We start from the raw sequence: 26590 nt of genomic DNA, 5'->3' as shown, positions 1-26590 counted from the left end.
GGACTGACCCGAAGCCACCTTCCTCTGGTCAGGACTGCGGACGGTCCGGCCCTAAGGCCCGGACGGTCCGCAGTGCAATAGAACACAGTGACAACACAAATGGTCAGACTTCGGACCCTCTGGAGGATCGCGGACGGTCCGCCCCCAAGGGCCGGACAGTCCGCGCGACCAAGACTTCGCAATTTTCAAACATGCTTTTGAATGAACTTTTAACTCACGAAATGAGAAGCGCTGTTAGTCCTCATGCAAATGCAACTACTTGATGCTCTATGAGGCACTAAGTTTTACACAGATCTGAGTCATTGACCCCTCTTAATAGTACGGCTATCTAGCCTACTAATCCGGTCAGGTATCTTCTCTAAACTCCTCAAGACCGGCAAAAGTAAAACCTATATTATACCTTTTCCTTCATCTGATCCACAACCAATGCGTATGACTCTTCAACATTTCCTGTTCTATGTGGTCCAACCCTGCATTCTTATTTCTCCAAGAATCGTTAGTCCACAAGTAGTTGTCATTAATTACCAAAACATTACCAAAGGGGCCTAGATGATTCACAGACAGACGCGCACGAGCCTAGCCGGCTGATACGTCCATTTTGAGCGTATCTGCGGATACAGCCAAAATGTCTTGTTTTCATCCGTTCATACAGCCTAGTTCTTCCGTGTGGAACAATTAAACATAAGCTCAGATAAAGTTAACACATGCGATTGTTCAGGACGACATGGTGTGGACAACTAATCAGACGGAATATACGAGTTGTAGTCCTTTTACATATCTTAGACTATGTCACAATAAATCACTACCGGAATCGCGTTCTTTGCCGGGTGTCTAAGACACTTGGCAATGTCATTTTACACTCAACAAAGCCTTTGCCGAGTGTTACACTCAGCAAAGAATACTCGGCAAACATTTTATCGGTAAAGGGTTCTTTGTCGAATACTTTTTTTCGGACACTCAGCAACTTTGCCGAGTGTCGAAAAGCACTCGGCAAAGAAAAGCACTCGACAAATTAAGAATCGAAAGAACCCTAAAAACAGCAAAATAATTTTTAAAATTATGGGAACAACTCTCCAACCACTACTCATTACCATAATCATCGCCCTATCATTTTTCACTATTTCTTTTTTGGATCAAATTTACATGTTTTGAGAATGGTGAGATTCGAACTCACAACCTCTCTTCTCGCGCATACCCTCCTCTACCTCTACACTACTACATCAATTATGTCTATATTATGTTTTCATTCCTCATGTATTATAACAAACCGAGAGTAATTTGATTATTTAAGATACTAAATGAATTCATTCGAAAATACGACCAACTATAAAGTTGCATAACTTTTCGAGATCTACAAGTTCTATTTTGATAGTTTCTACACCCGAGGCCGTTTACAAAATTTGAATTTCAAATTTGAAAACTTCACACGAATTTTTCAATGATAAGATGATTTCAAATCAAAAAATGTGAATTACAAAGTTTCATTACATTTCAAGACCTACAACTTTTATTTTGGTGGTTTTTCCATCCGAGGTAGTTTTAAAAAATCAAATTTTAAAATTCAAACATAGTTTTGCATGACAAGATGATTTCAAACCAAAACATTGTCAACTACAAAGTTTCATAACTCTTCAATACCTACAACTTTCATGTTGGTGGTTTTTTTTCGAGATCGTTTTCAAAATTCAAATTTTAATTTTTTAAAATTCAGACGTAGTTTTCGTTGACAACATGATTTCAAATGAAAAGGTTGCCAACTACAAATTTCTATAACTTCTCAAGATCTACAATGTTTATTTTGGTTGTTTGGTCATTTGTTCATCTCACATGATGGTTCTAACAATATGCACAAATTTACGAGAGAGATGTTTTATGAACAAATTTATTTTTATTTTGTCATATGAAGAAATGTTCAAAATATAAATTGTACATCATGATGAGTTATATAAATTTGTAGTGGAAAACTTTTTCATTTGAATTAATTTACTGCCTTAAAATGTGATTTTTAAATTGTCTTTGCCTAGTGTTGAAAAAAAGCACTCGGCAAAGACCTTTGCCGAGTGTCAAAAAAACACTCGGCAAAGAGCTTCTTCGCCGAGTGTTTTCTTTTACCGAGGGTTTTTTACGTGACACTCGGCAAAGAGCTTCTTTGCCGAGTGCCTGAAAAAAAAACACTCGGCAAAATATTTGGCACTCAGCAAAGAGCCAAATTCCGGTAGTGTATGAGGCGTGATTTTTTTCATAGCTTAGACCATGTCAAATTGTTCTACTCTACTTGTTGTGTATAATAGTTAGCAGTAAATACACTTTGACGACAACGAATCGACGATGCATGTCCATGCAGTTTGAATTAGTAACCGATAGAGGTAGCAAATCTGGTCCGCTTAAAAAGGATGATTCATTATTTCATAACAAGAGACAACAACAGATGTAGATTGACATTGGTCGTAGTCCAGTCGTAAGAGTTGGTCATACATGAAGCTTTGCTATTACATGTGCGACTCTAATGGTAGACTTAGGTACGACTAAAGTTATCTACTGACTCCTGATTCATTAGTTCTGAACATGAGGCAATAACAGTCGTAGATTAATGTTGGTCGTGCTCCAGTCGTAAGGGTGGGTCATATTTAAAGCATTTCACATTGAAGTTATTTGTAATTTCTGAAAATCATTTTGTTGACCAAAGTTTGACTTTTATATTTTTCAAATTTAAAATTAGAATGCACTAAAAATCGGACCGGTTTTTATATCTCAGACCACACAAAAACGAGAATTTTTACCGATTTTCGGCAATTCCCGACCCAGAAGTTACCCTGGTAGTACTTGAAGCATTTCCCAATAAAGATATCAATATTGTTAAAGTAGTCGTCGCAGAACTTGGATACAAGTGCCGACATTGAAGATTGATACCTACTTAGGGCATATACAATCTAGATCCTCATGTTAGGTTTCGTAAGCACAAAAGAAGAAACTACATGATAAAATCAGTCACATCATAAATACAATTAATAGACATGTAGAGATATACTTTTCGCAAAGAGGACTTCTCTTATATTTTTTTGTTTAACCCTTAGATACCCAGAGATAGGATATTTTACATGCTTATAACGTATTAATAAACAAATCAACGATTAGTACCTTTCTTTTCTCACCTCATGACTAATACAATAAAGTAGAAGAACCTATAGATACAAAATAGAAATATTTTGTTTTATTTCTCATAATTTTGATAAATATAACATAGAGTTTCCACATATATCTCTACTCTTTTAAAACACGAATTTCGTGTCTTACGCCACGTGTTTTTCTCGCTAGCTGAGTGACTGAAAAATGGGATAGGTCCCCTTTTCAACTCATATCTTTCTTAGCATTTTGGCTAGATAAAGTGCAATATCTATAGTTTAATATCTGGTATGTGGGTCATATGTCCACTTCAGTTTAAAATTTATTTTTGTAGAGGGTCCACTTTAATTTTAAATTTTTTTTGTGGGAGGGTCCACTTTAATTTACACTTGCTTGCCATTGGACTCTCAAATAGCGTGCAATTATTACACTATATCATCAAATACAGGTGTATCGTCGCAACATACAGACATGGTACTAGTATAATTCTACAACAGACTAATTGCATGCCTTAAATTTTATTACCACTTACCAATAGATTAAGATTAAAGATTGCTTCTCTTTTCAAAGTTTATTATAAATGGACTAAAAGTAGAATCTTTTTTTCTAAAATTATATAAATAGACTGGAATTAGGATTCCTCGACTAAGGTGGTGTTTGGTTGAAGAGCCAAGTAGAACGGAGCCGTTCTGTCCCAGTTTTGTTGCTGTTTGGTTACAAAGAAACTAGAACGGAATGGCTCTAATTAGGGAATATTCTCCTCACATCCGGAACCATTCCGCTCCAAAAAATCAACGGAACGGAGCCGCTCCGTTCCCATCCCGCTCTCACAGTCACGCTCCGTTCCGTTCACTCTGCAACCAAACAAAAACCAGAGCCGCTCCGTTCCAGATTACCAAACACAGAACAGAGCGGCTCCGTTCCTAGAATCAGGGATGGAACGGCTCCGTTCTACTTGGCTCCTCAACCAAACACTACCTAAGATTAGGATCCAGGTCCTATTAGGATTTCCTTTCTAAGGGCTGCTGCTTTGGTGACGAGAAAATTAGAGATAATTCATGAGAAAGAAAACTATAGCAAAAGATTCTCACTCTAACTTCTTGTCATCAAACTAGTCCTAAAAATCCATATGTTCCTCTCCTTTTGTCCATATGTTCCTCTCCTTTTTAGGATAGCATTGCCTTCGTACGAGTTACTATGTTCCTTTCCTTCTCGAGTCCCTATGTTTTACGACACCAACCAAATCCCTCCCTCGTTAGTCGTAATCCTCTACCGGTGTAGCATCCAGTCCCAGATGCTTCCGCATTTGGTTCTCTGCTGGTATGCTGGATGCAGACTTGAAGAGTATATCATATTTGAATTGGATAAAGCACTCTTTACACAGCAATATACCATATACAAACGTACCACAAACTTGCCCACGACTAGCGTTGGTCGAGGTCATTTAGCACTCAGAAGTCCTAAGAACTTCACCCAGCCAACCAGCAAGCTAAGAAATACAAAGCCTAGACACAAACCGGAACTAATTCGATGTTAACACCAAAATACAAACCAATCAGCAGAAACGAATGCCTGGAGAACAATGAGGCATCAGCTTGTTAAAAATACTGACAGACTACTCTATTGTTTCCCTAGTTTGGATAGATTATGTGTTGAAGACTGGAACTTCACGTGGCCATTATTTACTCGCACAAAACATGCTTCTTATAAAGTGCGAGTATATCTTTCTTGTTTGGATTCTTGAGCTCTAACAACTGCGTGCCAAATCCATGCTTAGTTAGCTCTTCTTTCAGTTTAGCTATGGTGAACTTTTTGTAACCATCTGGATTGTCATCTTTTACATCCGTGCTAACTGTAACGCTGTCTTCTCTCATGTGAACAGAACCACCATCCTCAGTTTGGACAGGCTTCAAGGGGCTAGTGTTGCTTTTGGTTCTTTTTCTGCTCCTCTCTGGAGGATCAATGTCCATATCTTGGATAGAATACAGTCGTACTTCATTATCTCTCAACCTTTTGCCATAGGTAGTGGTCCTGAGCTTGCTGTCAAGTGCAGTCTCAACAAGGCGAATCGATGTCAGCTCCTGATGGAGTATATCAAGTTTACCTTGGGCAGATTGTAGCTGTAGAGATAAGGCCTCTGCACGCTTATTGGCTTCAGCTCTAGCTGCACGTTCCGTTGCCAACAGACTCTCAAGGACACGAACAGTGCTAGACCTTTGTTCGTTGCTACGGCTCAGTAAATCATCCATTTCTTTCTCCCTCTCAGCAACCCTACTCTCAAGCAAAGTAACCTTGGACCAGGCATCAGATTCAGAATTATGCATCCTCTGAACTTCGCCCAATAGATTAACCTTTTCCTGCTCTAGTCTGTCTACCTGTCTTTGAACCCTCTCTATAACTGCTACCTTTTCAATAGATAACTGCTGTGCCTTGTCCTTCTCTTTCTGGTATGCAATAGCCTCTGTTCGAGCTGCATCAGCCAACTCAACAGCTTTCTTCGCATCCCTTTCTGCAGACTTGTATCTTTGTTCTGCCTCATCATATTTCTTACATTCAGATAAGAACTTCTCTTGAAGATGGTTTTTTTCTTGCTCGAGCATTCTAGCTTGCTTTTCATATGATACTGCTCTATCTCTTAGATACTCTAACTTGCTTGTTAGTTCTTTGATTTCATCCCTCAAGCCTGTAGTTTCCTTGTTGTGGCCTTGTGTTTTTGATTCCACAACCTGAATAATGTTCAAGCATTATAAAACTACCCTTGCATCTCAGAATGCATCAATTCAAGGGAAGATTGAAATAACAGAAAAGTCATCGCTACCAGCAAGCGTTCAGTCAATACACTTTCTTCACTCTCCGCTTCTCTAATCTTAGCAACTAATTTCCTTATTTCCTCTTCCTGTCAGTAACGAGATGTTGTCATACACATGAAACATCATACCGAAAGACATCAAAAAGATAAAAAAAATTGAAAGATAGATTAGAGAGAACCTTTCCCTCCAAATGTGAGGCAAATTCTGCCCTTATAGAACTTTCCCTTTCTTGTGCAATTTTGTTAATTTGTTCTTGCACTGATGCTAGTCTCTCCAATGCAGTTTTAGCCTGCACGGCAGCCATTTCATATTTCTTCTTCCATTCTGCAGCCTCATCTTGAGCAGATGCTGCATGTTCCCGAGCTGCTCCCAACTTTCCTTCTGCAGAGCTATGCCTAGACTCAAGAGATGCCAACTGAGCGACAAATCTATCTTGTTCAGCCTTGTGCTGAGAAACAGATTGCTCATACTTCACCCTCCAATCAGTGCATTCATGTCGGACATGATCAAGTTCTTTAGATATGCTTACACATCGTTCTTCTAATGTGCTACACTTGGTCCTCAGGTTTGCAAGATTACTACTAAGATCAACAGAGGCTTTCTGTTTCTCATTTATAGCAGCTTTGTAGCGTTTTAGATATTCAGACTTGTGTGATTCATTGGCCTCAAGTTGCTTTTTTAGAAGTTCTAGTTGGTCTTCATTTGACCGGCATCTTAAAGTGAAGGAAGTCTTCTCTGATTCCACTTCATTTATTAACTTCAAGCAGAGGTCCAATATAGGTCCTTCCAAACTGGAAGAAGCATATTATCAGATTCTTGGAGATGCTAATAAATTAACAAAACATTGAAACTTTAACAAAAAGTGCCAAGCTTTTCATTCAAACAATAAATGAAGAAAAAATGATGAAAAGAATACGTAAAATGCTAGGTTATGAACAAAATGGCTCCAGCTGAATTTGTGCCAATTTTATTAACAGATACCACAATCAGTTTATACATGCAGTAGTGTAGCCAATAGTGTCTATTATTAAATCACTGTGATTCAATATGCAATTACAAAATGGGTTTTGTAATTATACTAAAGTGAAAGAATCCATAAAACTATCACTTAAAAACAGTGCTGGTTTCATCTAGAAACATAACACCCCACAAGCAATGAACTCACAAGAAACAACAGGTATCCCTATTATATAGTAGAATCAAGAGAAATTCAATCAGAATATTCAATAAGTAGGAATAACACAGAATGACAGAAATAATACTTTAAATCACTAGTGAAAACAAAGGCTGGTAGCACCAAATATTCAAAGTCATCTACAAATGCACACACACATGCACACAACTAGTGGCACACAGGAAACTGTGGTCTTCTGAAAAAACTTAACCAGAAAGATCAGCAGGAATGAACATGAAATTTTTATGGCTTGGAGGACCAACCACTGTCTTAAAAAGGCAGCAAGCATTCTCCATTTGGCTGGGCCAGTACAAGATGTTTCATATTCAGCAAGTGCAGTTTCCAGGACCTGCAAAATTATGTTATCTCAATGTAAAAAGAAATAAAGAGCAAAACAACTGAACGTATAAGGTAGATCAGAAACTAGTAACCTAATGGTGTGTTTGGTTTGGGGAGTCACTCTATGCTTCATAAGATGATGCATCATAAGTTCATTCTATCAATTTTGGTGGAATCAACTCACTCCTCATGTATATACTAATTATTAGCTTATTGGGAATGGGGTGGTGATGGATCGACCCATTCTATTCCACAAACCAAATAAAAATGTGAGGAGTGAGAAGAAGATGGATCACTTCATTCCTCAAACCAAACACACTCTAAATAACTAGTGCCACAACTGAACACCAAAATGTTGTGCATGGCTGCAGTCTAACAGCAATAAGAGCCCTTGGTGATTAGGGCAAAATAATGAATTTTCTTTCTATAGCAAGAACTCAGAACACAAGTTGCACACAAATAAACAGGGACAAAGAGAAGCAAACAGAAAACTCCGTCCCACTTGACTGTTATTGAGAAAAAGACTAATCACAAGTTACACAGGTTCAATCACTCGAGTCACTCGTCATACTGATCAAATACCTGAATCACAGCAGAAACTTTGACACCAGGAGCAGTGCATGCCGCTCGGATCTTCTTCTCCATGTTGTGCTTCGCATTTGAGCACTGCTTGTCAGCCTCTAAGAAAGCATTCTTTTTATAATCCTGAACCAGCTCACAAATGTAAATCAGTGCCAGTAGGACAAGAATAAAAAGAGATCATTAAGTCATTAGTGAAAGAAATATAAACGGAACAGCTAACATTCTACTAGATAAATTGAGCAATATTTTCAACAAATAAATAGTAAAACATTAAACTATGTGTGAAAGAAACACAACAATTTAAATATTAAATATACCACACCTTAGCAATTTGGTATGGGTGATGGAATTAAAACTCTGTCAGGTGGTTAGGCCTTGGAACCGAAGGTTCCTGTTATGAGCAGCAGATGGCTGCGAGGGTTTGAGGGCGACGGCTAGGGTTAGAGGGCGCTGGGGAGGCCGGCCGCATGGCTTTGCCCACAGCCGGCAAGAGAGAAGGGATTTCCTTCTAATCTCTTGCTTACTTTCAATTGATACAATCTCTCTCCTTATATAGAGAGGGTTACTTGACCTCTAATCACTAGATCTAAAATCTTATCTCTAATTCTAATCTTATCCTAAACTAGCCTTATCTTTATCTACCCAACCTAAGGACGTGCTACAGTGCCGCCGTCACTATAGCGACACTTACACCCCTCCTGGACAAGCAGATCGTCCTCGAGTTGCAATCTAACGATGACGCTAACGATGACTCCACTAGACACAAACCTAACACCTAAAAAGAAGCCTTTTACATCTCGGCTTATTTTATTATTCCGAATCTGGATTAGACCACGACTCTTTCTTTTTGACCCTTTAAGATAAGGCGGACACCCTCCGTGCATGGACCTACAGGTGTGCAGCCACCTGGATCCCATGGACGACATCTGTACGAAAAGGGAGCACATGGATGGCCACCTGGAATAGGTCGCAACAATGACCAGCGGAGGCGCCCTCGTGGTAGCCGGTAGCAGAATGTGGCAGCGCTAAGCAGTGTGCCCTTGCCGATGACAAGGAGGGGAGCGCATTCCCTACCACCACTGTCGTAGAGTTGGAGTTCGTCGCCCATGGGACACGCACCATGCTCGCGCTTGGAAACAGCGGGCCAGCGCGGTTGCTGATGGTCGTCCGGTGAGGTCACGCCCCGTGTACCGAGGTCGACCGTCACCAAGGCTGCCTCGAGCATCTGCTGGCTCACCTCCTGCAGTCGTCGACGCACTAAGAGGCAACGCGCCGCAGTTTGCAACTGCACCGCCACTGACACCTTGAAGTTACTCGCCCACGCAATCGCCTTCCTCTCCGCGAGCTACTACATGGTTGCTGGGACGACCGGGCGCCACCGCTTGAAGATGGAGCGTTGTCCTTGCCGGCGCGCTAGGAGGCAGCATGCCCCCGCCTGTAGCTGCGCCATCGATGCCCAGATGCCATCCACGCCCCCGTAGAAGACGTCATCGCAGTGTTGCTATGGCGGCACAAGCATGGGGCGATGAACGATGGGGTCGATGAAGGAGATGTTGCCATCGTGAATTCTGACGCCATCATTGATGAGAGGGTGTGCGATGGAATTGGCGATGGTGATGGTGGCATGGAAATAAGGTAAAGGGGCAGCCTCCTAAGGGATGACATTGTAAGCAACGGGACTGTTACTCTCATCGAGAGGATGACACTACGAGTTGGAACAATTTTCTGTTTATTTTCTCGAACGCTACACAATGTCATACCCATCTAAGGGTTGAGGTACATACTTATATCCCAAGGGGCTGCCAAAGTGTAGAGCATATGCTCCAAAAATGTTCTACACTACAACTACACTAGATGTTGTCCTACACCTTCACAAAAGCAGATGCTAACTGTTGTCATCCATACTGCAGCAAAGACCAAGGACTATTGTCCTCCTACACCTCTAAAGTAGATGCTAACTGCTGATGTCCATACTGCAGCAAAGACCAAGGACTGATGTCCTCCTACACCTCTAAAGCAGATGCTAACTGATGTTGCTGTCCTCCTACACCAAAAGCAGATGCTAACTGTTGTCCACACTCCACACTGCAGCAAAGACCAAAGGACCGATGTTCTCCACCTCTAAAGCAGGTGCTAACTGCTGCTGTCCATACTGCAGCAAAGACCAAGGATTGTTGTTGTCCTTCCAACAGATCACAAGACTTATCTCCAACAATTCTCCCCCTAAGCCTTGTGCGTCGTCTTGTTGGATGGCTATCCCAGACCTGGAGCAAAGCTCAAGGAACTTGATCCTCCCAAGAGGCTTGGTGAGCAGGCCCGCAAGCTAATCCTTGGTGTTGATGTAGCACGTCTTGATGCTCCCTTCTGCCAAACAGTCACGGATGAAGTGGTACCTCACTCGGATGTCCTTGCTCCGTTCATGAAACACGGGGTTCTTGGCCAACACCAGAGCGGACTGGTTGCCCACCCTGAGTTCCACCGCTCTAGTGTCTTTCCCGAGGAGATCACCGAGCAGTCGAGCGAGCCAGAGCACCTGAGTTGAAGTCGTGGATGCCGCTATGTACTCGGCCTCGCAGCTGAACATGGACATCACCTGCTACTTGACCGACTGCCATCTGATGGGGCACTTACCGAGGAAGACAAGGATCTCGCTTGTGCTCTTGCTGGTGTCGATTTCGCTGGCATGGTCACTGTCGTTGTACCCGACAATGTGTGCCTCCCCAGGGCACCTCGGGTAGTAGAAGGCTCCCCACAAGACGCTGGTACTGGGTAGTGTCCACCTCCTCCGTTGTGTTGTCACGACTCAGCTTCAGCCTCTCTGCCATCGGAGTGAGGGATGGGTTGCAATTGATGAGCCCAGCCAGCTCAACAATGTGCTTGGCGTAGGCAGTCTGGCGAAGTGTGATCCCAGAGTCACCCTGATGCACCTCAATCCCCAGGTAGAAGGAGAGATGCCCCAGGTCACTCATCTAGAAGGTGGCCTTCATCTCTTCCTTAAACGCCACCACCTCTGCATCCTTGGCGCAACTGATCACCAAGTAGTCGACGTAGACACCAACCAGCAAGGCATTTTCTCCATTGTCTCGTTGATAGATGGTCGCCTCATGCGAGCTTGGCATGAAGCTCATCCTCTTGAGCGTGGAATCCAGCTTGACATTCCACGCCCTCGGTGCCTGTCGCAAGCCGTACATGGCCTTGCGCAGGCACAACACCTTCCTTCCTTGCCAGGGATCGCAAAACCTAGCAGCTCGTGTACGTAGACCTCCTCCTTTAAGTCGCCTTTAAGAAACACCGACTTGATGTCCATGTGATGAACGTGCCCAGCCCTCCTAGGCTACCAGCGCAAGGAGTCGCACAGATTCCATCCATTCCACAGGGGTGAAAGCATCGTCGAAGTCGATCCCCTCTTGCTGCAAGAAACCACGTGCCACCAAGCGAGCCTTGTGCTTGACAATGGCGTCGGCTTCATCCCTCTTCAGTTTGAACACCCACTTAAGGGTAATCGCGCGATGACCATGAGGGAGATCAACGAGCTCCCAGGTGCGGTTCGTCTCAACCGCGTCCATCTCCGACTGCATCGCGGCACGCCAAGCCGCGTGTTTGTCGGACTCCGCGAAAGACCAAGGCTCGTCGTCGTCGCATGCAAGATGCAACTCTCCCGCCAGAATACGAGACGCCGAGCCCGGCACCGACGGGTCAATGAGAAGGCCCTCCACCGTACGAAACCGCAACGGCTCGTCGTCGTGGCACGCGTCGATGCGCTCCTCTTCGTGGGAGAGCGGGGTAACAAGCCCCACCAAGTCGTGCTCGACACGAGCTGGCGTCGGGGAGGACATTCCCGAAGGGGTTACTGTCGGTGCTGGAGTACGTGGTGGCGAAGAGCTCACTGTAGCCGAAGTCGTGGCTGGAGAGCATAGCACGGAGTCAGTGGAGACTTGGGGACCTGCTCGGAGAAGAAGAGTTGCCTACTCCCTAGCTCCCTCGAAGTGGACATACTCGATGGTGTCGTCATCGTACGTTGGAGTCATGTCGTCATCCACCGCCTTGTCCCATAATGCCCATCCTCGCCCTTCCTCGAACACTACGTCCCGCGCCGTGCTCACACGCTGTGTTCCTAGGTCAAGGATGTAGTAGGCCTTCGAGCCCTTCGCATAGCCAATGAACACCCATGGGTGCTTCTGCTGATGTGGCCAAGAACGCGAGGCAGCCAAAGACTCGTAGGTGAGAGACGCGGCGCTTACACCCATGCCAAGCCTCGTATGGTGTCATCTCGTTGAGTGCCTTGGTGGGCGAGCGATTGAGGATGTAGACCGTTGTCACCACCGCCTCTCCCTAGAAGACAGCTGGCATTCCCCTCTGCTTGAGGAGAGCCCAAGCCATCCCCACAACCGTCTAGTTGCGCCGCTCGACGACGTCGTTCTGTTGCGGGCTGTGCGGCGCGTAGTGGCGTTGAACGCCCTCATCCACGCAGTACGACACAAACTCAGATGTCGTGAATTCGCCGCCGTTGTAAGTGCGCAGCACGCGCAGCTTGCAGCCGCACTCCGCCTCCGCAGTGACCTGCACACTCCCGATGGCGTTTGCAGCCTCTCCCTTGCTGCCAAGGACCATCACCCACATGTAGCGAGAGAGGTCGTCAACGAGCGGTAAAAAGTAGTGTCGTCCTTCTAGTGTGGCTAGTGTCACCGGGCCACACAAGTCCCCATGCACGAGCTCAAGCCTCTCCTTGGCTCGGAAGCTCAACTGCTAGGGAAAGGGGAGCCATCTCTACTTTGTCAACACGCAGACATCGCAGAATTGCTCCACATGGTGAAGGCACGGCAGGCCTCGTAACATCTCCTTGGCACTGAGCCGCTTCAGGGCCTCGAAGTTAAGGTGCTCGAAGCGCTCGTGCCACTGCCATGCCCCGTCGTCCCGACGAGCAGCAAGGCAGCAAGGTTGTGCCACCTTCACATTGAGGATTTAAAGCCGATTTGGACTCCTGCATACCTTGGCAAGAAGGCGACAAGAGGCGTCCTAGATCCTCATGACTTCGTGCTCGACCTCCACGCGCGAACTGTTCTCATCCAGTTGTCCCAAGCTGATGATAGAGTTCCTCAACGCAGGGATGTAGTAGACGCCGGTAAGCAACCTGTGCTCACTAGACGCGGCGGTGAAAACGACTGAGCCGGCACCCTTGATCTCTATGACGGAGCCTCGGACGCTAGAGTCAAGCTTGGTGACGAACTCCCGTCGGGCGATCATGTGATGAGTGGTGCCGGTGTCGAGGCACCATCCTTCGATCATGTCTTTGCTGGAGCCGTCGCCGAGGAAAGAGCATGCTTTCAGCTCATCAAGGTAGAGGAGTGCTGTTAGGAGCAGAGCTTCCTCCTCCGCCTCTACCTGTGCGACGTTGGCTTGGCCGCGTCGTGGCTGTCGACAATCCCTGGCCCAGTGGCCGAGCTGCCACAGTTGTGACAGCCGTCGTCTCGTGCCAGCTTCTTGTTGTCGACGGCGCCGCCTTGGATGCCTCCGCCTCTGCCTGGGCGCCTCATAGCGCCTTGCACGGCTTGCTGCGTTTGCGACCACGTATCAAGGAGGACTCTCCCTTCTTGTCACCCTGGTAGGCCTCCCACTGCTCCCGAGTGAGATGTAGCTTCCTGCCGATGGTGATAGGCCTAGAGAGGGCCTATGGCTCATCGCCGTCGACGACCTTGAGACGACCTATCGCTTCTTCGATCGTCATCGTGGAGAGGTCTAGCAGAGACTCGATCGAGCGAGCGATCTGCTTATACTTCTTGGGGATACAACGAAAGAGCTTCTCAACATCTCTCTCCTCATCGTAGGTGTCGTCACCTGCACCATCTTCTGCAACAGTGTTGAGGCGGAGAGCACAGTCATCGACATCCTCACCTGGCTTGAAGGCCAGGTTCTCCCACTCCTTGTGAAGTGCCTGCAATGTGGTCTTGCGGGCACGGTCACTGCCGACGCGGGTCGCAGCGATGGCGTCCTAGGCCTCCTTGGCAGTCCGCTTCTGGGAGAGCAAAAAATGCATCTCGGGTGGGACTACAGCAATGAGTGCATCCAGCGCCCGTCGATACTCGTAGTAGTCGACGTCGTCGTACTGAACTGCTTCCCACATGTGGCAAACCTGGAGCCGTATCCTCATCGTTGTGGCCCACTCGACGTAGTCGGTCTTGGTGAGGGTAGGCCACCCACCGCTGGGACCGATGTCCCTGACAACGCCAGTAGTGACGATGGTACCGATCCGGGGAGGGAGAGCCACACCGCCAGTAGAGGCCACGATCTCCGTCGACCCGGTCGCCGCCGCTAGGAGCACCGCCGGTGCATCCACGCCCGTCTCGGCTGTCGCCGCGTAAGTCCTCGCCTGGAGCGTCATCGACGCGTCTGCACCTATCTGGGCTACCACCGTGTGCGCCCCATGGGGATGTGTAGCTACTCATTGTGCCTCCTGCTCTTGCGCTGCCTCCCTCGCCCGCCTAAGCTCGTCGTTGGTGCTAGCAAGGGGTCACTACATATGGAAGAGGTTGTCTCAGACGAAAGACTGCTCGTCCGAGCAAGAGAGGAAAAAACAGTTGGAGCTCTTACTGCTGACTGAGTATGGGGAGAGACGTGGGAAGGAGATGAGCAAGAGATGTTTAGGCTGCAGAATAACTTGGCTCTGATACCAATTGTAAGCAACGGAACTCTTACTCTCATCGAAAGGATGACACTACGAGTTGGGACAATTTTCGTTTATTTCTCACACACTACTCAAATGTCATACTCATCTAAGGGTTGGGATACATATTTATAGCCCAAGGGGCTACAGCATATGCTTCCTAGAGATGCGAATATGTTGTCCTGCAAACTGCACTAACCACTACACAAAGATGTTGTCCTCTAGTCAAAAGAACTGTTGTCTTCTACCTAACCTGCTATCCTTAAAGAAGTCAAAACTGCAGTAAGGAAAGGTGCTACCCTGCCTGCTGTTGTGATGCCCTGCCTGCTGTCCTACGCCTCCACAAAAGGAGATGTTGTCCTAAAGCAAAGACCAAAAAGGACTGATGTTGTCCACTGCAGCAAAGGCCAACAGCAGATGATGTTGTCCTTCCCACAGGCCACGAGACTTATTTCAACAACCTCCACCACGTGCGGCCCCGACTACCCCGCCTGCGCCACGTGCGGCCCCGTCGGCCATGCCCGCGCCACGCACGGCCCTGTCGACCACGTCTGCCCCAGGCACGGCCCCGCCGACTCAGCATGCGCCATGCGCAGCCTCGTCACCTACCTCCCACCCGGCACGTTTCGCCGACCGCACTCGTGTTTACCACCGTCGTGGGCGGACCGATCCACCGGTCCGCATCGCCCCACCGGCTCATTCCTGTGCCGAGTCGCCGGTGTACCACCCAGTCGCCATCCACCGTGACCCCGACCACGTCCACTTGATGGTGACGTGCCGCTCGGCCAAAAGTCCTTCGCGCCGTCGATCGGCTGGTTTTAATGGCCGATGTCGCTTCGGCTCCCTCCCCGGTTCCCTCCTCCGTTCGCGCCGCTCTCACTGATCCCCACTAGCGCCGCGCAATGGAAGAGGACTCTGCGGCCCTGCTTGCCAACCACACTTGGGACCTGGAGCCGCGTCCACCAAGCACCAACGTGGTAACTGGCAAGTAGATCTTCCGACAAAAGCTCACCTCGGATGGCTCGCTCAACCGCTACAAGGCTCGTTGGGTCCTTCGGGGCTTCATCCAATGCCCCGGAGTGGACTACAACAAGACCTTCAGCCCCGTCGTCAAGTTCACCACCATTCGGACCGTCCTCTCTCTCTCGCCCTATCCTGAAACTGGGTGATCCATCAACTGGATGTCAATAATGTCTTTCTCCACGGCACTCTGACCGAGACGATCTACTACAGCCAGCCCACCGGCTTCGTCGACTCCGCTCGTCCGGACCTAGTCTGCCGGGTGATCCGCTCTCTGCGGCCTCAAGTAGGCGCCGAGGGCTTGGTACAATCGCTTCGCCTCCGAGTACCGCGTTGTGGCAAACGTCGTGGCTGATACCTCTTGGCTCTGTCAGCTTCTTTAGAAGCTCCACATCCCCTCGAGTGCTCCACCCTCGTCTACTGCGACAATGTCAGCGCGGTCTACCTCTCCACCGATCTCGTGCAGCATCAGCGTACGAAGCACGTAGAGCTTGACTTTCACTTCGTCCGCGAGTGTGTTGTCGTTGGTGATGTTCGCATTCTCCGCATCCCGACCACCTCACAATTCGCTGACATCTTCACCAAGGGGTCGTCGTCGAGTGTTTTCACTGAGTTCCGATCTAGTCCCAACATCTGTACAGGATAGAGTTGAGACTACGGGGGGTGTTAGACTCCTGTTTAGGGTTAGGATTAGGGTTCTCATGTAATTACCCAATTACCCCTATTATAATGGGCTTGGCCCACCTAACTCCACTATATAATGGGCCAGTTTGGTTCAGCTTTTTTTTGACCAGCTTTTCTGAAAATCTGGCTGTGGGGAGAATCTGAGTATCATTACGATTACGTGTGGAGGAAGATAAAGTTGTTCATAGGGCTCAGGATCTAAAAAGTGACGGATTCCTACTATTACAACGACTCAACCGATTATGTGTTTATGTTGATTTTGGATGGTTTTTGCCCCAACGAATTTTATAGAAGCTGGCTGAAAAGCTGAGCATTTGGCAGTCCGCAACAGCTTTTGGTGGCCAGAAGCTGCCAGAAGCCGAAACAAACAGGGCCAATATACTCCCAACCCTAGATTAGGGTTAGGGTTTCACATATTCCAACTGTAAGCAACCAAAGATCACACAGCTATATAATGAAAAATCAGGGTCTACATGCTACATCCTATGGCAAGTCTGCAGTGTACCTGAAACGCCTTTCTGCAGAAATTGTTAAGAACTTTCTCATAATGGGCACGTGAAGTGCCAGTTCCAACAGCAGTAGTATTGTATGCATCAAGTGCCTTCCTTAAAGCAGCTTCATATTCATCCCTTAAAGCATCCTAAATTTACAAGGTTAACAATTTGCAATGAATGAGGATGTGTTGCATAATTGACCTTTTAACTTACTTCTTCAGCTAATTTGATGTGGCTGAAAGATGACATGTAAACCTCAGCAGCAGAATCATATGCTCTACGGCATTCTGCTTCTTCTACGCTCTACAGTCAAATATAGGAGGCAGGTAAACTCAAGGATGGTACAGAAGAGTATTTATTATTAAGAAAAGTATATTATATGATTGTAACGGACTCAATAAGGACCACAAGTCCAAATTATATGATAAACATTGTATTTCTTAGTACTCTTCACCAAACAACATTCACAACATGCTACCATTGTTCATTATAATGTCAAGAGTTAATAATATATTTATCTAACATCGATTCACCACCAAGACAATTCTGCTGTTTCAATCAAATCCAGGATGCTTTGACAGTAATAAATATTTGGCATGGGTTTCATTTGTGCCAGAAATTTTTGCATAAAAGTAATCTCATTCCCATCCCATTGATACCTCAGTTCATTATACTTCCGAACGATGCACGACCAAATCTTCTCACCATTCTTAAGGATACTGGTACTTGTCTTATTCGATGAACTATTATTTTTACTCAAACTCTCTGTTTTATATACACCTGTCTTTTGCTGGTAGTCATGTTTTGTTGGAGACATTGGTTTTACCTCTACCATGTCCAAGCTTGTTCGAAATTGCTTTGTTGTTGCACTTTCTCAAGCTTAAATTTGTGAAGTAAGCGATCATAGAATAACAGTTGAGAGATAACATCAATCTAAAAATACATGGTTCAAATGCATCAGTTTACATATTACAGACATTATCAATGCCCAGGTGCATGGCTCAAGCGACAAAATACCTGCCAAGAAGATGAAATGGTAGGCACAGCTCCATTGTTTATTGCATCCAGGAAGGACTGTGTAATACCAGCTAGTACTGGTCCTGTCATGATTGTACCAGCAACTTGCTTAGGCCTTGTCCTCTCAAAAATAAACCTTGTTAATTCGTCCAGTCCAGCTTGAAATTCAGGGCGCAATTTCTCGAGCTGGTCAAACATTTCCGATTGGAAATGTGTTAAATGAGGAAAATAGCATTGCTGTGATATGCATGTTTCCATAATGAAAATACAAGAGAATGGAGCTTACAGGGATTTGATCAAGACGTTGAAGTTCATTTTCATTGTTCAATGGGCGCACCAGTGTGAAACATTCTCGATCAGGGAAAAGGGCACGGATGGACTCACGGATCTAAGACAATTTGCGCATGAAATTGAAATTGTAAATATCAATGAAAACAGAATAAAATAAAAAGGCATATCTACAAAATCGCAAAGAATAGAAACCAGTATACGAATTTCAAATCAATTGGAAAGTACTATGACAGAATACCTCATTCTTTGAAGATATGTCCTTTCCTCTGCCTTCAAGAGGCCTCAGTGCGATTTCCAGGTAATCTCGTGGAGTTATCTTTCTACCATTCTCCACTAAATCTAGATAGAAATCCTAACAAAACGATATTTTGTTAAGACTGGGGGAGAAACTCTTTTGATAATTTATTGAACAAATACATAAAAACGACATTATCAAAATCAGGGAACTAGTTACCCTCAGTAGCCAGATGAAAATAGGTGAAAACTGCGCAAGTTCAGATGCAGTAGACCTCCCACCATTTGCCCTCACACGGATATGCTTGGTCATTTCAGTAACAAGTGAAAGGCGATCAAGGGCTGCCTCATCTATACCACCCATCTGCAAGAGAAAAAGAAATATTTCTTATTCCCTTGAACATGTTGAATGAAACAGATTAATCACATTGCAACATGGAAGTTTTTATGTCATATCCATGTGCTCACATAGTCGCACTATCATATATTTCAAATATAAATACAAGTATGGATACCATTCCTAGCCATTAGATCGGCTACATAAAGTGGTTCATATTCTGCCACCTTGGCTAATATAAGCCACCATTGTTTTAAATTAAAGAAGATATATATCCTAACTTTCCTCCTAGCAATGATCACAATGACCAATTATTTTCCTTCTTGCATGCATTAGTCAGGCCATTGATATCATCACAGATCAAGCCCATCTAGCCTAAACAATATAGAAATGAGACATCTGATTGACAGCATATTTTGTTGAACAAGACAATTGTTTGAATATATTAGCCGTCCACCTACATGCTGGTGAAAGATAGTTGGAAGGTGAAACATAGTTGGAAGGACATAAAAGCTGTTCGATGTAGAATTGTAGATAACCAAATACACAAAGCCCATCTCCTTTTCTTATGTGTATTTGAGCTTCTTTTGACGATGCTAGTGTTATTGTTATAATGGCCATATGTTATCAATTAATGTAAGTGCAAACATGAAACAGTTCCAACATTATTAGGATGAACTCAAGACAAATCTCCAACAAAAGGGTTGGAAAGTACAAACCATAGCTCACACCTGATTATATATGAACATGCTCGATAGTAGGACAGCCAATGAGAATATCTGAATGCTGTAAGTGCCCTGTAAAAGAAGAAAAATGCCAGCAATGGTTAGTGTTTTTCCAGTTTGAGGGGAAAAGGTGCCCTGTAAGGGCTACATTGGGAACCTCAAATCCCCTTCGGGATTGAAGTGGAAATGAACTAATTTCCTCTCCAATCCCTTTCAATCCCGAAGGGTATTTGAGTTTCCAAACTAGCCCTAAAAGAGAAGAAAAACTGCATGGAAATGAAATTAGATCGTTGAGATAAATCATACCGTCTGATCATAGGCATCAATGCCCTCGCTGTCAAGTAGCAAAAGACTATATTCAGTTCCATCAAAGGCAGTTCTCTTTATTGGGGCACTCCACATCCAAAGGCCCTTGGTGCAGGGACGATGAGTACTTGCCACTTGAAACCCGCTACTTCTACCTAGAAGCTATCACAAGCCTAGAAATAAGCCAAATTCCTCTTTCACAGGGCTTTTCTGCTTTTCGAAAAATTGACAAATCCTAATGGTGGGATAATTTTATTTTATTAAACATTATCCAGATGATAAGTACATAAAAAAGCAAGTTTAAAACATCAAACTATTGTTGTTTCGTAACAGATTATTCTGCCAAAAACCCAGATGATACAGCTCAGCTATCCATTTTGCAACCATGTACATCTATATAAAATCATGCCACCGTATATAAAAGAGCATCCTTTAACTAGAACTTATCAACTTAAATAAAAATTGAACAGAGTCATCATGTTATTATTTCTCCCATTTCTGTCAAAGTCCCTATCCTTACAGCTCCATATCTGGACATGAACAAATGGTCCATGTTCATTTGAGCAGACAATGTGGCAAGTTTCATACCAAATATCAATGGGAGAAATTATTTATCACAGAAATATAGTGATAAGCATTGGTTTTCTTTCAATAGCAATCCTAGAAAGTGAACTAGTAATCATCTTGGGAGGTTTTTTAATCAAAACCGTAGGGTTGTCTACAACCATCATCAGTTGTGAGTCCAGGACTTTGACCAAAACTGATTAATTAAAAAGGACGTTCAAAAATAAGACCAGGACAGCATATAAAGCAGGGCAGAAATGCTATGAGCAATTTTTTGGTTTCCACTAACCATCACTTTACAGTTTTTTTCTGATGGTCTGTAATTTGCAAAACCCACAAAATTTCATGTTTCCTTCGTGCTTTCGACAGCGGAGAGAGAGGGAAGGCCAACCTGGTTAAGGATGAAGCTCTTCCCCTGGCGCGCGCGGCCGCAGACAGAGACGACCCCGACAGGTCCCTTGACGAGCTGCAGCGCGGCCACGGCCTCTGGGTCCATCCGAAACCGACCGCGCTCGTCACAGTATACCAGCCGCAGCGGCCGGCCGCCCCCTCCCTCGCCGCCCGCCTCCGCCGCGAACGGCGAGCGCGGCGACGATGCCGACGCCGGAGTCCACGGCGAGCGCGGGGTTCCCGTGGCCCCTGCCACAGCAGAGGACGGGGACGCGTCGCCCCCGCGGCCACGGTCCTTGGACGCGGAGCCGCGGAGGCCTAGCATCTGCATCATCGCGGCCTCACTAGGGGGGGGGGGGGGGGGTCTGCTTCGTCTAGGGTTTGGGATTTTTGACGGAGGGGGAGTGGTGCTGGCGCAGTCGCGCTTCGTGAAGCAGAGGATTCGCGTTCCTTCGTTTCCGCCGTTGCGCGTCCCCTTTACTACGGGTGTCTTTTGCGGGCCGTTGATGGTCGCCTTTCCCTGTGCGCTTTGCCGCCTGTGTGGGCCAACTTTTGCGGGCTCGGGAGTCGGGCGTTGGCCGGTGGGTGGCTGTCTGTTTCCGGTCTCGGATACCTGGCGCTGCCGGTATATAGACAGTGTGCAATGAAACATCTGTATTATAAATTATACTAGTCGGTTGCCCGTACGTTGAGACGGATTACAACAATACCTACATAAACTATTCATAAAAAAACAAGATTTTTTATTGATTATCTCTGCTCTTCGTATAATATTTTTTATTTGGCTAATTGATGTTATTGTTTATTCCATGTAATATGTCTTAGTACAACACGACCAATAAAGTGAGCGATTAGAAGAGAGTTCACAATGACTGACTGAACGAACAGAGATTATAAAATGACATAATTTCACCATACAGAGACCAAATAAGAGAAAGTTTGTGAGCTCAAGTTTCTAAAATAAATCACGTGAACTTAAACTTATAAAAAAAGATAGATCAAAATATAGAGTGCTTGCTAAAGTCAGACATCAATAAAACAGGATGCGCTCCATATAAATTATGCTACTTTGTAACAATTACTAACGTTTAAAACCAACAAATAACATTTTATTTTACTGTTAGTGTGACAAATCATTGTTGCTTCATCCAATTCAGCAACCTCAAACACCATAGAGTCTATTGCGTCAATGTGGTCTCAGAAACGACCTAATGCTTGCAAGAGCTAAGAACGTCATGTCGTGCTTTGGTTGTAGCCTCTACCCGTAGTGCTAGCCCACCCGATACGGTTATATATTTTTATTTTACAAAAAAAACGTATATACATATATAAAATTTATATTCAATATTAAAAACATCTGAGCATGATGTTCTACTGGTTAGACAGCTTCACACAGTGTCTCATGTCCTTCTTCTATCAGAGCATGGGTTCAAACTCCACATCCTACACCGTTTTTTAACATTTTACGCCTATTTAATCAAATAGGTCGACGGGCTAACGGGCTGGCCCGACATAGTCAGCAGGCCGACATAACGTGCCTGGGCCAGAGTTGTGGCCCGCGGGCGTCTGGCCCGTGCCGGGCCGCCGTTTGACCATCTATAGGTGTGCAACAGATTAATTTGAAATAACTGTGAGGTGTTATTTGTAAAAGGATGACGCGGGACGACCGTTGAAACTGATGCTTTAAGTATAGTATAGATATAGACTAGGTATGTGCCCGTGCGTTGCGACGACAAATAAATTATTCGATAAATGTTAGTGTACAACGATTACATTGATGTTTGTGCGTTGCTATGGTTTCTATATATCACATAGGTAGATCGATAGTTGTTTAAACACTTATCTTTGGCTTTGCTTAGTGAGTCCCACATTATCAATGGTTGGTATCAAACATTTTTATCTTGTAATCAGCAAACAACAATACAGATACAAAATAAAATGTAGAAGGCACACAAAATTAAGTGGCAGCATACAAAACATCCGCCTTAGGATCATTGTATCTCTTAACCAAAACAGCTCCACAACATGTGGTTCCATGATTACATTAGACGAATCAGGTGCACATTCAAGAAATAAAATCAAGGACTGTTCAGGAACAATGGCTACAGTAAATTTCGAATTACGCGCAAACAAGGAACTTTGAAACTTTTAAGATAGCATATAGAGTGCAAAAAATAAATTTCACATTCGTCACACTCCTCCGGTTCCCCAATTTTATTGGCAACTTACTCCTGCTTTGGTTCATCACATTTCACATCTGAACCAACAACCACATGATAACAAAACCAGCATCAAACGTTGCCCCTCGAAATCGAACAGCGGAACCAAAGCAATTGGAAAAGTGAAATCATCTAACCTTTTAGTTTGCTGCACCTTGCCCTCCTCTTTTGGGTTGTCGCATTTCACATCTGAGATAACAGCTACATAATAACAAAATTAGCATAAAAACTTATCCACAAACAATCGGCAGTAGAAGCAAGGTGACTACCAGTGAGGGATTCCTTTTTGAGATAAAGATACTCAGACCAGTACCAAGCTTTAGGTGTAATAAAACAAAAGATATCAGTATAGCTGCTAAATCTACCAACAACCCCTTGAACCAAGCTTCAGGCTCCAGATTTCGTACCTGATGACGTTTTTAGGCGTGATCCTAGGCGCCTTGATACCTTTTATTTTATTACACCTGATGAGGTTACAAGCACGAAAGAACTACAAATATGTCACTATTTCAGGAAGAGTTGAGTATAAAAATAGGGGCATTTAAACTTACATGGCATGTATCAACTATAACAGAATCATTTCGAGCTAGATGGTTGTTCCAGTACTCATCTGCTAGTATTTCCAAGATTTTGCATGTATCATCTGCTAGAATCATTTTGCCTTTATGAACTGAATTGTTCATAAAGCAAGTATTTTCGAGATTCTCCAATCCTATTAATCCCATAGAACCAGCTCTTTCAAAGCTTCTGTAATACGAATAAGAATTCATATCACTAACATCTCCATAATTTTCTTTATTAGTACCACCAATTTTGGATGTTAAGGAGTTAGACATTGCATAGACTTGCACTTCCAAAAGGTTTTACATGTACACTGAAAAGGATAAGTACATCTGGCAAGAAAATATTAGGCTATGCTATAAGACGATAAAAACATAAATTAATACCATCTCCAAATATAAATTAATTCCAGTCAAATAAAAAAGTAGATGGATCAGATGTGGCAGCTGATGCTACCTCTTGATCTGCATGGCAGAAGTCATGTAGTCCATTACATTCATTCATTAATATTAGGTTTGTCTGTCCTGAAAAATCCCAAACATGAACTTGGATAAAGAAACATTAAGTAAACAACAGTAATTGGAGTGCATTTTCAAAGTTAGAAATGTGAGCAGCAACATACTGGTTGAGAATCCACATTAAAAATCTTGTTAACCCAATTGTAATTCTCAACTGGATTGTCCTAAAGCAGAGTTAAAGACAAGTATTATCAAAAGAAGGAATTAACTAAGCCACAAATGTACAAAAGAAGGAATTAACTAAACCACAAATGTACATCTGCGCGCACTCGTGGCCGTTACCCAGCGGCGGCCATGCGGGATGCAATGGTGTGGAGGCCCGCGACGGCGCCGTCGAGCAACAGGACGTAGAGGCGGTTCATCCTGAACGTGACTTGCTACTCGTCGCGCACCACGTGGTAGAATGCAACCAGTTGGCAACCAAGTACATCACTAATCTCACACTGAAATATTTCCACTCAATGGCCACTCAATCCATGATAGCAAAAATTTATTGCTAGCCTTATTAGCAATTCTAATAAAAATAGTAATCCTGCCAAGTAATACTAATCTCACACTCAAAGATTTCCATTCAATGGCCAGTCAATCCATGATAGTAGAAATTTACTTCTAACCTTATTAACAAATCTAATAAAAATGGTAATCTAAATAAACTGTAAACTGTGAGATGATTCCTTAATTCATAATTCAACAAAACATCAGGTGAATGGACCTTTATTCAGAAGGTCTACTAACCTGTAGGATTGACCACCACATTACTATATCCCCACTGTGGCACTCCATAACTTGCAGCTTGTGGAACACATGTATTGGACTGGCTTATTGGACAAAGTGGATATAAATTGTTACCATGAGGTGCCAGCTCCGGGCAAGCAGCCACTGAACTGAAATTGTTTGAAGCATCTGCAGAAGATCCTTCTAAGATTAGTCACCCTATTGTGATATTCTAGTAGGTTTGAAGCTGTAGAACTGGGTAAACAATTTGATTAAGATGAAAGATTTCCACTCAATGGCCTGTGTGACTCGCTAGACTTTCTGCGGCGCGGTGCTCATCGGAACCTCGACGACGCTTCCTTTGATTGCCCCATTTTCTGGTGGATTAATTCGATATACACGCACCAAGATCATTCGCATCCAGGGCCCGCGTACATCAATAACAACGCTGACTGAATCCCGCTCAATCTACAAATACAAAATCACCTATGGTCTTGGCGAGGCCGAGGCCGAGGCCGATGGTGGCATAGGTGAAGGACATGACAGCGGCGACGACGGAGAGCCAGGCCATGCTGTGGAAGTTAGATATGAAGGGCAGCACCATCTGGGCCGCCCTGAAGAGCAGCATGTAGAGGTGGTCGCCGCCGCAGGGAGCGTTGTGACCCGCTGGGCAAGGGGGCGGAGCACGGGCGCCATCACCGGGCGTGGGGGCGAGATCCACGCCTGGCCTGCTGGTCGTGGGGGTGGAGCACGAGTTGCTAACGCGAGCGGACCTACTGGTCGCGGGGGCGAAGCACGAGTTGCTGATGCGGGCGGATGGGGCCGCCATCAGCGGCCGCGGTGGTGTAGCACGGCTGTGCCGGCGTGAATGGCGGCTCTATCGTGGATGAGGGTTGGGGCATGCGTGGTTTATGATGGGTTGGGGCGTGCATGGTTTCTGGGAGGCTCGGGCTCGACGGTAGTGGGGTCAGCGTCGCGGGGGCAGCTCATATGGGGGCGGGGGCGCGACGATGCCGGCGAGAATGGCGGTGGGGTTGCGGACACGGACGAGATGCGGAGGAGTCGCGGACGGAGGCGGAGGCATGGTGAAGCCGTTGTGGACGCCCTCGTTGTGTCCTTATAGAGTAGTAGTAGATTATTTACATAATAAAGTTTGACTATATAAGTACGTTGGCTAGATACGCCACCGAAGATAGCCTAGATATGATTTAAAATGGTATATAAAATTAAAAAATAGGAAACATATTTAGTATAAATGAGAAATATTAAACTGTTAACATATTTACATTAAACATTTTTATAGGATTCACCATACACATCTGAGTGCAATCTCAATTAAAAGTGGTGCACCCTATTTAAATTACACTCAACCATAGATGATGGATCTAATAGGCATAATTTCATATTAGTATGTTAGCACCCTAATCTTTTTTCTCTATCTCTACTACTATAAAGCACCAGATTCGCTAATTTCCACCGTCATTCTTTTTCCAAAAAGTCCCTATAGTTCTTTTTATCTAACTTATGGTCTAAACATCTACATGAATGTGTCATAGACAGTGTTCTAAAAATCGCTATTAATCAACGATTAATCGTTTTCGATAGACATCTGATATGATTAACAGGTAATCAGCTAAGTTATCAGTTAACCCGATTAATCGTTCATTGACCCGATTAATCGACTGTTGACCCGATTTATTGGCCATTGACCCAGCCCATTCTAACAAAAAGAACCCATTAGAAGTCTGGCACGATGGCCTAGCAATGTTGTAGACACCACATATTCCTCTCACATATTCCTCTTGTGAAAGAATTTGGAGCACATTT

General features: G+C 44.7%; 1 protein-coding gene, 1 long non-coding RNA gene and 2 pseudogenes across 5 annotated transcripts; 1 reads left to right on the top strand and 3 right to left on the bottom strand.

The window, feature by feature from the left end:
- The first annotated feature begins 3355 nt into the window (after window positions 1-3355).
- LOC111589506 (uncharacterized) lies at window positions 3356-3537 on the top strand (annotated as a pseudogene).
- A 920-nt stretch (window positions 3538-4457) lies between these two features.
- On the bottom strand, window positions 4458-21271 carry LOC100193950 (Guanylate-binding family protein). 4 transcript variants are annotated; one of them, XM_008683001.4, is made up of 14 exons: window positions 20753-21271; window positions 19798-19952; window positions 19498-19563; window positions 18650-18793; window positions 18434-18547; window positions 18191-18292; window positions 17905-18090; window positions 17101-17190; window positions 16899-17033; window positions 8029-8151; window positions 7371-7456; window positions 6112-6724; window positions 5942-6019; window positions 4458-5849 (listed from the first exon to the last, which is right to left on the bottom strand). In XM_008683001.4, the coding sequence occupies exons 2-14, from the start codon at window positions 19891-19893 to the stop codon at window positions 4806-4808; spliced, it is 2877 nt and encodes a 958-aa protein (XP_008681223.1). In that variant the 5' UTR covers window positions 19894-19952; window positions 20753-21271; the 3' UTR covers window positions 4458-4805. The 4 variants fall into 4 exon arrangements, with proteins under 4 accessions (XP_008681223.1, XP_008681222.1, XP_035823622.1 ...); XM_008683000.3 differs by having other exon boundaries at window positions 19798-19959; window positions 20753-21268; NM_001359357.2 differs by having other exon boundaries at window positions 4477-6019; window positions 19798-19959; window positions 20753-21220.
- Window positions 8159-10436, bottom strand: LOC109939941 (uncharacterized; annotated as a pseudogene).
- Window positions 21272-22723: 1452 nt separating the features above from the next.
- Window positions 22724-24233, bottom strand: LOC103626781 (uncharacterized). The gene is made up of 3 exons (XR_002261988.3): window positions 23522-24233; window positions 23108-23434; window positions 22724-23008 (listed from the first exon to the last, which is right to left on the bottom strand). It is a non-coding gene; the product is annotated as an uncharacterized lncRNA (long non-coding RNA).
- Window positions 24234-26590: the final 2357 nt, after the last annotated feature.

The sequence above is a fragment of the Zea mays genome, chromosome 5, assembly GCF_902167145.1.
Source record: "Zea mays cultivar B73 chromosome 5, Zm-B73-REFERENCE-NAM-5.0, whole genome shotgun sequence".
In the NCBI taxonomy this organism is placed as follows: Eukaryota; Viridiplantae; Streptophyta; class Magnoliopsida; order Poales; family Poaceae; genus Zea; species Zea mays.
This window is presented reverse-complemented; position numbering and strand designations above follow the sequence as displayed.